The 11,590-nt window shown below is 47.2% G+C and overlaps 1 protein-coding gene across 1 annotated transcript in view; it reads right to left on the bottom strand.

The window, feature by feature from the left end:
- Positions 1 to 5,093: 5,093 nt before the first annotated feature.
- The window catches only part of LOC147733109 (uromodulin-like), a 92,564-nt gene continuing 86,067 nt past the window's right edge, over positions 5,094 to 11,590 (bottom strand). Inside the window, exon 9 of the mRNA XM_086955810.1 lies at positions 5,094 to 5,120. Coding sequence (XP_086811936.1) covers positions 5,094 to 5,120 — 27 coding nt within the window. The remainder of the gene's footprint in view (positions 5,121 to 11,590) is intronic.

Genomic DNA, 11,590 nt, shown 5'->3' with positions numbered 1-11,590 from the left:
GTGAGGAAGAGGCTATCAGAGAAACCAGTTTGCTGGTGAAAGGTGCTAAAGCTCATAGCTAAGGCGAGGGTGACAGACCTGGCAGGACCCTTGCTAACACACTCAAGCAACACGCTCCCCCAGCCTTCATACAAGGGCTACTAGATGACAATTTGACTCCCATAGGGGACAGCAAGCCACACACAAACATCTCACAAATCAAATCAAATCAAATCAAATCAAAGCATTTATATAGCGCACTACTCACCCAGAGGGTCTCAAGGCGCTAGGGGAGGGGGGGTCCGCTATTGCTCGAACAGCCAGGTCTTGAGCTGCTTCCTGAAGGCAAGGTGGTCCTGGGTCAGGCGGAGGTGGGTCAGGAGGGAGTTTCAAGTCTTGGCGGCCAGGTAGGAGAAGGACCTTCCTCCTGTGGTGGCTCTTTGGATGCGGGGGACGGCCGCGAGGGTGTGGCCGGTTGATCGAAGCTGGCGTGTGGGAGCGTAGACGTTGAGGTGGCTGTTGAGGTATCCTGGGCCTTGGTTGTGTAGGGCTTTGTGTGCGTGGGTGAGGAGACGGAAGGTGATTCTCTTGTTGACCGGGAGCCAGTGCAGATCTCTCAGGTGTCCGGAGATGTGGCTGCGGCGGGGGATGTCCAGGATGAGTCGTGCTGACGCGTTCTGAATCCGCTAGAGTCTCTTCTGGAGTTTGGCGGTGGTTCCAGCGTAGAGGGAGTTCCCGTAGTCCAGACGGCTGGTGACGAGGGCCTGGGTGACCGTCTTCCTGGTCTCAGTGGGGATCCACCGGAAGATCTTACGTAGCATGCGCAGGATGTTGAAGCACGACGAGGAGACGGCGTTGACTTGTCTGGTCATGGAGAGGGAGGAGTCCAGGATGAAGCCCAGGTTGCGTGCGTGGTCTGTTGGTTTGGGTGCGCTGCCCAGAGCGGGGGGCCACCAGGAGTCGTCCCAGGTGGAGGGTGAAGATCCCAGGATGAGGAATTCCGTCTTGTCCGAGTTCAGTTTCAGGCGGCTGTTCGTCATCCACTTGGCTACATCTGTCATCCCTTCGTGTAGGTTGGCTCTGGAGGTGGCGGGTCGTTGGTGAGGGAGAGGATCAGCTGGGTGTCGTCGGCATAGGAGATGATGTTGAGGTTGTGTTGGCGTGCAATGGCTGCGAGGGGGCTCATGTAGACGTTGAAGAGGGTTGGGCTGAGCGAGGAGCCTTGAGGAACGCCGCAGATGACTTTGGTGGCTTCTGATCTGAACGGGGGGAGGCGGACTCTCTGTGTCCTTCCGGTGAGGAACGAGATGATCCATTCCAGTACCTTCTCCTGGATTCCGACGAGTCGCCGCACTAGGGTACGGTGGCAGACAGTGTCGAAGGCCGCGGAGAGGTCTAGGAGGATGAGGGCCGCTGTTTCTCCGTTGTCGAGCAGGGCTCGGATGTCATCGGTGGCTGCGATCACGGAGGTCTCGGTGCTGTGGTTGGCCCGGAAGCCAGACTGTGAGAGGTCGAGGGATCCGTTCGTCTCAAGGAAGGCGGCCAGCTGCTTGTTGACGGTCTTCTCGATGACTTTTGCAGGAAACGGGAGCAGCGAGATGGGGCGGTAGTTCTTGAGGTCGGTGGGGTCGGCTGATGGCTTCTTTAGTAGAGCACTGAGTTCGGCGTGCTTCCAGCTCTCCGGGAAGGTAGCGGTGTTGAAGGAGGTGTTGATGATGTCCCGCAGGTGGGGTGCGATGACAGCGTCGGCCTTGTTGAAGACGTGATGAGGGCAGGGGTCGGTCGGAGATCCGGAGTGGATGGAGTTCATCGTGCGGATGGTGTCTTCGGTGCTGATCGGGGTCCAGGCGCGGAGGGTGGTGGTGGGGGGTGGGGGTTCAGTCGTGGCATGCGTCGGTTGAGTGCTGAAGCTGTTGTGTATGTCCGCGATCTTGTTGTGGAAGTAGGAGGCGAGGGAGTTGCAGAGGTCTTGCGGAGGGGTGATGTCGTTGTTTCCGGCGTTGGGGTTGGAGAGCTCTTTAACGATGTTGAAGAGTTCCTTGCTGTTGTGTGCGTTGTTGTCCAGTCGTTCCTTGAATGCAGTTTTCTTGGTGGCGTGGATCAGTTGGTGGTGTTTTCGGGTGGCGAGCTTGAGGGCAGTCATGTTGTTCGGTGTTGGGTCTCTGCGCCAGGCTTTCTTGAGTGCTCGGCAGTTCTTCTTGGAGCTCTTGAGTTCGTCGGTGAACCATGGGGCTTTCTTGCTGCCGGGTCTGCTAGGCGGCTAAACTTCTACTCTTCTCTCTATACTGCCACACAGCACGTCTTGCACCCTGAGCTACTTACATATCTCAACTCCATCGAACTTCTATGGCTGAGCGATGTCCATAGAGCCTACCTCGATGTCCCATTCTCTGTGGAGGATATAACGCAAGTCATTTATAGCCTCCCGGGTGCGAAGGCGCCCGGGCTAGACAGGCTAACAACGGCCTTCTACAAAACTAACGCAGTTGAACTTGCGCCACACTTGTCGGACGTATCTCAGGATTCTTTGGAATGCAGTACGCTGCCACCAACTATGAGAGAGGCGGTGATCATTTCCCTTTTAAAACCAGACAAGCAGGCCAATCTCTGCAATTCTTACAGGCCCCTGTCTTTGATTAATGTAGTCGCAAAGATCTTGGCCAAGTTGATTGCTAACCGGCTACAGCCCATCCTTCAACTTACAGCCAGACAGGACCAATCCAGATTTATTCCGGGTAGATCAACAGCCCATAATTTGCACACATTCTTCACTACTATCCATCAAATTGACCCCAAACTACGAGCCATCGCTGCGTTTCTAGATGCCACTAAGGCATTCGACTCCCTAGAATAGCCCTTCCTATTTAAGATATTGCCCAGACTGAGACTCAGTCCCAACTTTATCAACCTCATCAGCTTGGTTTACACTAGGTCTATAGCCCACTTGAGAGCTAATGGACTCTTCTCAGAGCCTTTTGACATAACACATGGCACTAGTCAGGGCTGCCCGCTTTCATCATTGCTTTTTGCGATAGCGATGGAGCCATTGGCGGCGGGAAAATGGCAGCACTATTCAGCCCACGGTCTAGGGTTCTCTGATAGGGGCCTTATAGTTTCCATGTATGCTGACAACATTACCCTATATTTACGTAAACCTGAGGAAAATTTTAATCTTGTGTTGTGGGAAATACTCACGTTTGGAGGCATGTCCGGCTCAAAAATTAATTGGTCCAAATCATCAATCCTTCCATTGACTGATACACCATTAGAAACTGACCTAGAATTTCCGCTCTCTTGGGCGGATGGCGCAGTTAAATACCTTGGAGTGTGGCTCAGTAGAGACATACAGGAAGTCTGGCGCATGAACTTTGGTACATTTTTGGAATGGCTGGAGAATAAATCGCAATTCTGGTCCACTTTACAACTGTCCTTGGCTGGAAGAATAGCCATAACCAAAATGATAGTATCCCCCTTACCAGAGCCTTTTTTACTTCTGTCCGCTCCGAGCTCATAGCCCTGGTGTGGTCTGGGAAACAGCCACGGGTGAGCTGGGAGCTTCTGACACTTCCGTTGGTGATGGGAGGGCTGGGAGCCCTAGCCCCAAACTCCAACGCACTTTGTGCGCAAGAGTAATTTCTCAATTTCTGGATCTACCCGATCCCATTTCCGCCAAATGTGGCCATCGAAAAAGACATGGCTGAACCTATCTCACTGCACGCTGCGGTTTACAAACACCTGTAAACACAGGTAAAAAACTGTGTTTACCTGGCGAGGTAAACACAGTTGAAACTCTTGGATGGTCCTGGGAGGGTTTGAGAAGGCGAGCTGGTACCCCACTACTCTACGCCCCGTCTATCCCAATTGCACAACACCCACAATTCCCTACACTCCAAGATAAAAGGCACTGTTGAACGTGCACGAAAGATGGGCATCTCCAAGCTAGGTGACCTCTACCTGCAAGATACGTTACTGGGAGGACCGCGAAACCAGGACGACAGTCCTACTCCTTTTCTCAAATTATTACTATATTACCAGCTTAGAGCGACTTGCAAAATGATTTACTCTACTTTTCCGGCGTCTCCGACAACCATGATACCGCTAGAACACTTACAAACCACTCCGTCTCTTCGAAAGCTGATCACCAAACTATACAATCACATGCAATTCAATACCCCACCAATGCACTCAAACATCCTAGTTAAGAGGAGGTTAGATCTAGATGATCTGCCTATCGATAAGCAATGATCATTCTGCTAATCCCAGTTGCGTCACTTATCTCCGAACTATAAACTGAGATTAATATACTTTAAGTTCCTTCATAGAGTATACCGCACTCCCTCACAACCACACAAGCTTGGATTATGCAAGGGCTCCAAATGCTGGAAGTATAACCAGGAAAATGCCACCTTCCTACATATGGCGTGAAGCTGTCCAGTCGTAGCTAGTTTCTGGGGGGAGGTTTTTGTCACTTTCAGGGCAGTCACAGGGTACACTCTTGACTCCACGCCATTCTTGGCACTTCTAGGGAACGTAAAGAAGGCCCCGCCACAGAAGCGCAGGATCATCGCAATGATGCTCCTACTTGCTAAGAGCCGAGTCCCCATACACTGGGGTGCACCACAACCTCCCTGCATTAAAATTTGGATACAGAATATTGTTTATTGCCAGGAACAGCTAGCAGCATTCTCGGACCTGATGCCCATGGCTTCTCACCCTAAAGATATCTGGGAACCCTTCATATTCTGGCTTAGAGAGAAACCGGTAGATAATGCTGTTATCTCAACATAGTTCATTAACCCCCAACCAGCACTTGTGAGACATCTGCGGGTAAGAAACTGACTAATCTGATATCATTACCCCTGCGAGGGTTTGCTCGAGTGGGCTAGTCACTATGTATGCATTCTACATCTATAGGCTGCCAAGTTCTTGAATACTATTGTAAACGCAGACCTTTAATTGCTACCCTACCAAATGTGGACCTTTAATTCAGCATATTACATTTCTATGATTCTGTGAGACCAATATGCAATGTCTGTTCATCATATATCAATCTACGTGACGCTATGCGGAATATGTTGCTACCCATATGTAAGGTGAGCACTGGTGGATGTTTATCAATCCAGTGACTGTGAGACTCGTACCTGCAATACAAGCAGTTTTATGTTTATGTCTGCACAAAATTCAAATAAATAAAACTTTTTTTAAAAAAAGAAGAGAGAAACGTGAGGAACTCAGAGAAATATCATGCTAAATGAAATCACTTTACTGTTCACCCATGTGAAAAACAAGGAAATATAGTTAATCAAAACCTATAGATTGCGTCCTCTTAATGGACGCTCAATAAAGATTCCTCAATTGCTGTCACTTGTTATGGAGTCTGTTATTGTTTTTATTAAATCATCCATTAATGTATGCCTGGCCGGATAGCGATGCTGTGTGTGTGACCTATTTTTTAAATTTCCATACAATATGTCTAGAGCGAATTTTTGCTTTATCCACAAGAGTATTTCTCTTTCTCCTCAAATTATTGGCTACTTGGTTTATAATTCTGCCTCCTAGGAAGTGCTTCCATTTAGACACGTATGGGACTATTTTACATGTGAAAAGTACACTCAGTCATCACACTGTTCATCATATTCAATCACTTATCCCCAATATACATACTAGAGAAAAAGTAATCCTCATTTGCTACGATTTTCACACCTTTGCCAAAGCATTTCGGTCTGAAATTATTGTCCTAAACTGTATTTGTGAATGCTTGGGTCTGCCTGTTTCACCACATTAAAGCCGGACAGACTCTTTGCCACTGCTTGTTTAATATTATGTTTCCAATGGTATTGTTACTCCTTTAACTACACTGCATATGTAGAACCTTTGTCTTATTGTTGCAACGGTCGCACAGAAAGACACAATAAAAGCGACTATCAATCTTACATTTTTACTCTATCATTTTATTTTCCTGGAGAGAACAGTACTGGTTTAGCTTTGAGACACATTGGCAGCAACCCTACACTAAGAAGCTTTCCAAACTTCTAAATCGAAAAAATTGCCACCTCAATTACATTTTAATTTAATACACGGCCGACAATTCCTTGAAAAATTCTATAAACCTTTAAGGACAATGTAAATCTAAAGTAATCAAACAGTCAGATATATGCAACTGCAAATAATAATATTCAGCATTTTGTGTCTGTTTTGGCAGTGCTTAATTTATGCAGGTGGTTCCAGATGGTGGGCACCTGCAATCATTTCATCGATAAGTGCTTATTTTTCAAAGTCAGACTTTTCACCCAGAACAAGGAAGGGGCAAAAAGCGAGAAAGAGAAAGGCGGGACTACAGCAACAAAGGTCAAAAGAAAAGATAGAAACCAACCTGCAAGACTGAGACAAAGAGACAGGAGGTGGAAGGTGGTGGAAGAAAGAGACAAAAGGCAGACTTGAGACTAGGCAATTTTGGTACTGCAAAGCTACCATTCAAAGGCACAGGTTTCAAATGAAAACTCTGTGTCCCTTAACTCGTTTTATTTTTGTAGAAATTGAGCACTGGCGAATATATCTGGCGGAGCTCTTACCTATGTGGCTAGGTTTCCTGACCAGCTTAAATGGGTCTCACCTTTGGCACACACCATGAGCATCAAAAAACAGGCATTTGCTTACTGAAAGCTTGAGCTATTGGCGTTGCTAATAATAATGCAAGCCCAATAGCTCAAACTTTCAGTAATGCAAGAGCATGCAAATCATTTGTGGCACCCGCCCCATGGCTTTAAACATCTTAAGCTACAGCGTGGGTGGTGTGATTGCTTCAAAAGTAAGGTTATAGAAAAAAAATCATCCTCACGTCTTTTTTTCTATTTTTGTACTTTTAAAGCAATTGTAGCACCCAAGCTTTAGCTTAAAATGTTTAAAGCTAAAGCGCGGGTGCTGCAATTGTAACAAAAGTAAACAAATAGAGAAAAAGAGTTGTACAGCCACATTTAGTTTTTTTTATTTATTGACTTTTGAAGCAATGGCGGCACCCATACTTTATCTTAAGATGTTTAAAGCTAAACCGCGGGTGTCGCCATCGCTAAGTATACAAATAGAAAAGAAATGGTGGCTGCATGCTTGTTTTCTCTATTTATTTACTTTTTTTACAATGGTGTCAACCGTGCTTTAGCTTTAGAACATCTTAAGCTAAAGTGCAGGTACTGCGATTGCTTCAAAATGAAAGAAATAGAAAAAAATGCCATGGGGACGCATTTTTTCTATTTATGTACATTTGAAGCAATCGAGGCTGAGGTGGATCTGCCAGGACCCGGAGTGGAGGAGCCGTTGGGACTGCAGGGATACAGTCTGCGATGGTGGAGAGACTAGCTGGAGGTCCCATGGTGGGATCGGCTGCATGGGGCAGTCCAGAGGTGGCGACTGCGAGCCTTCCTGTTTGTCAGGTGGAGGAACACTACTGCCTGAGGCAGTGGCGATGGGCCCCGGAGGAGGGGAGTCCTTGGAATCCCCAGCTTGGGGCCTGCCATGACTCTGGCTGTGCGGGACGGTAGCGAAGGCCCTGCTGGTGGTCAAGGCACATGGCTGGGCGCACCGCTTGGGGCCTGGCGTTCACCCCGTGGTCTGTCCCCGGGGTGAGGAAGGGTGAGGAAGGATGAGGGCAGCCAGCACCTTTGGGTCCTCTCTGAGGGTGCATCCGGAGTTCCAGCACCAGGGAGTGAGTTGATTTTCCCTGGGCTTCTGTCCCTGGTGAGTGGACGCATCACCAGATGGTGGGGCTTGGAACTAGTATGTGCCCTGTTACAGAAGTAGCCTCTCATCTGGGGGGAGGTTGTGCTCCCCTCTTGTGCACCACACCCACCGCTTCACGCCAGAGCGACAGCTGCAGGCTACCTTAAAGACGTTGTTGTGAGGAGAAGGTGCCTACTTGGTAGCCCTGTGTGCACGTCACCCCCATGGGGAAATTCTACACCTGCCATTTCAAGCTATCTTTCGACCAACATGGGCCGGATAAGATAGAGCAGGGTCCAACTGGAAGCGGTTGGCAGGAATCTGAAATGGATGTCGTAATGCCCCCTGACATTAGTGAAATGAGTCCTAAAACAGTCCCTCACGGCCACTCATAAAAAAATAGACTCCCTGACAAATAGGTTTGATCGCCTAAAGGAAAAGGGGTCCAACCATGACGAACCGATTGAACAGCTGGAACAGCAAACCTCAGCAGTGGAGGACGAGGGGAATGCAATGAAGGAGAAGTTGCTCTCCATGGAGAAAGTGCTGAAGGTGATTTGTAATAAAAATGAGGACTTGGAGGCCAGATCCAGGCAGAATAACATAAGAATTGTAGTTATTCGGCAATCCACTACCATATTCCTGAGTTGAGAACTATGTTCAAGAAATACTGCATGGCCATAGAAAACAGAAAACTAACTGTGCTGCTCATGCTGCTAGGCAAGAGATGCAGTGTGATCAGCCGCGGTTGTGCAGGTAGCAGCGGTTGGGCCATGTAAAGGGTGATTTTGTGGGACGATGCAGAGGGAAAATTAAACACATAATTAATTTTCCTTCTGCATCGTCCCTCGGAATCCCCCCCACACGGCCCCACCGCTGCACCGCTGTTACCTGCATGGACCGCCACTAATAGGCATGTGCGGGGTCGCTGCCCGCTACCCCTCGTGGAGGATGGGATACGCGATGTGACATACTGTCAGGGCCAAATGACCGCCTACTGGGATGTAATGCCTCCCCAGATGTATCTGGTGACCGCTACCGATCTATTTCAGACATCAAGAACAAGATGGGACCCACTTCCCCCTTCCTTCACCCCCACAAGTAACGGCCGGGTGATGTGGAGGAAGATAGTTGGCATAATAGCTGTGATATGATGATGTGGTAGATCATAGCGGAATCTCCTCCTGCCATCCCCTCCCTCTTCCCCCTCCTCCCCATCCTTTCCTGGTCAATCTGACCCTCAAGTTCTCATGTTGTGACGTTACACGTACGATATTTTACCTACACAAAATGTAGATATGGGGCTTAAATACTCAATGGTGCTACGCATGAAGAGCAAGTCGCTCATGATTTTCATATCTGTTTTCTCCATATAATAATTATGGAACTGTTTTATTATGCCACCTCATATGTATTGCCCCATGTCATTAATAAACAGAAATACATTTAAAAAAAAGATAGCAACTAAAGGCTGCTATGTGGAGCATCCTCCATGACGCAGCACAACATAGGACAAACAGGGTGCCACAGTTGGCCTTCCCCCTTATAAATCACCTTACCCCTTATAAATCACTTGGTGCATTCCTTCCCCTTGATTCACCTTCCTATGATCATTTCCAGTCATTTACCAATTTTGCCTACACTCTACTCTATGGGGTGGAGCAAACGATGACACCCTTCAGAAATTTGCAATGGGCTCCTTGCCATAAGTGAAGGGGCACCAAATGTTGTTTCGGAGCCTGTGCTGCTGAGTTGAATGATCTGCAAAATAATGTGGTTACCTTGTCTTGATTCCAACTCATGCCACCTTCTTCTACCACCCTACACCTTATGTCTCATCCGTGATTTCTCCCTTTGCCACTGCTTTCTGTCTTTTGCCTCCTTCTTTTTCCTTTTCTGCCATTCTCCCTCTGACTTTGAGTCAGAGTCTGATGACGGAATATAAGTCAAAGCCCGCTAAATAGGTGCCCACAACCCATAACCACCTGCACATGCTAAGCAAAGTATGTGCATGATAACACTCTTTGGGCCAGATGCACCAAGGGGTTTTGCCCATTCTGTGTCTATAGGAAAAAGTGTTCATGCATGTGGCCCTTTGTCATTTCCATAGTGATTCAACCTCAGCAATAACTTAAGTGTCCTACCACTTTAGAAGTCATCAGGAAGGGTTTACTAAAAGCAATGGAGAGCGTTTGGTTTAGGGAACCATAGGAGTAAACCCTCTGCCTCTACTCATGCCAGCATACGTTGTTTTTAGAGTGATGAGGTATTCAGGTGTGTTGTAATTTAGCAGTGATTAGGTTAAGCATTAGCAGAAGACATCTTATATTTAGAGACTATCTTATCCATTTTGCGGAATTCATTTTGTATTTCTGGCAGCCATTTTGTTTGCCATGTGCTCGCCATGTGCTCTGTCCTACCTTCCTGTTAACTGCTCTTGAAATCTGCCTAGAAACGAGATATATTTAGCCTCTTATGCTTCGCACATGCTCAGCTGAGCTTACAGCTGTCCTCAACTTGTAACTGTCAGGATGTGTCCACCAGAATTAGCTAACTGTTAGCTCCTCCCACTTGTTGCTTGTACACTTTCTGTATGACCTTATATGTACTTACAACCAGCATTCTGTACTTGTACCACCTTCATTTGAGCCCCTGTGTGGGCATAAAAGGACCAAGCTCCTTCCATTCAGTGTGCTACTTCATGCATTACCGAAGGGTGCTGTGTGAATGTAGTTCCACCTCATGAGGTTTAATAAACTCTGTCTTTTCTATTCCAGTTTCTGTGCCAAATTCTTCCTATTGGTCTGAGGACTCTGTGCAGAGAAGGGAGAACCCCTAGCACTGGTAGGCCTTGCTGAGGCTCACCACCACAAATTGGGGCTTCCAACGCGGGGCTCATCGCGACTCGGATGCCCGAAGGACTGTTAGAGACGAAGGATTGGAATCTCGCTTTGGAAGAGATTGCTGCCTATGGAGACCCGAGTGTTGGCACCCACAGCGTTTTTCCTTTCTTTTTGATCTGACCATCCAGGTGGCGCCGGTCCTCGATTGAGATCTCTTCTGTTGATTCGCTGTGCAGTGACCATTTGGTCAATTTGAGAACTTGGCAGTTGGAACCTGGGCACCATTTGATTGGTAAGAGCCGTTCTGAGGCACTTGCTGTTGGTTTTTTGATGCCTTTGATTGGTAAGGTAGTTTAGTAACACTTACTGCGGCTTTTGTTTGTAAGATTGGGCAATATTAGTATTTGTTTGATAATTATATATGCTTTGCAATTCATATAGGCAGGTAATGACGAGATTTTTCTCTATCTAAATTTGTTTGAACGGCTCAACGTACGAAGAATACCTTAAGCGCTACTTTGATTAATAAATACTGCATATTCTGCACTATTTTTGGCATGCCTGTTTCCAGCACACTTCGTAGGATGTGTTGCTTCTGTAATGGTACCAGTTTGAAACTCGATGAAGCACAACTGGCCCTCCCAGAGGGGACGCCTAATAGGGACATGTATATTAAGTATGGTATTTCTTCCATAATGTACAGCACATTATGGAACAAATACACTCGTAAAGATCCTGAGTTGTGTTGGCCTATGCATTGGTCATTTGATTTGCGAAAGATTCAGTATGTGGGCAACGGATGTTTAAGCGAAAAGCTAGGCAAGATATGTTTGACTGTGTACGAATGTGGGAGAAAGAAGTGCCTGAGCGAATGAAGCGTGAGCAAGCCTTGATTGAAAAAGAACAACGCAAGAGTATTCATGCGAAAGCATTGGAAATGAAAAATAGGGAAATTAATCAAATTAAAGAGAGGGAAGACAGGGAGTATCATTTACAGGTAAATGGCTAATATGCTGTTCGTAGACCTCTTTATTCTATCCTTAATAAACCCCAAG

The sequence above is a fragment of the Lissotriton vulgaris genome, chromosome 2_1 (genome assembly GCF_964263255.1).
Source record: "Lissotriton vulgaris chromosome 2_1, aLisVul1.2, whole genome shotgun sequence".
Taxonomy (NCBI): domain Eukaryota; kingdom Metazoa; phylum Chordata; class Amphibia; order Caudata; family Salamandridae; genus Lissotriton; species Lissotriton vulgaris.
Note: the sequence above shows the minus strand (reverse complement) of the source record. Positions and strands in the feature narration are given on the sequence as shown.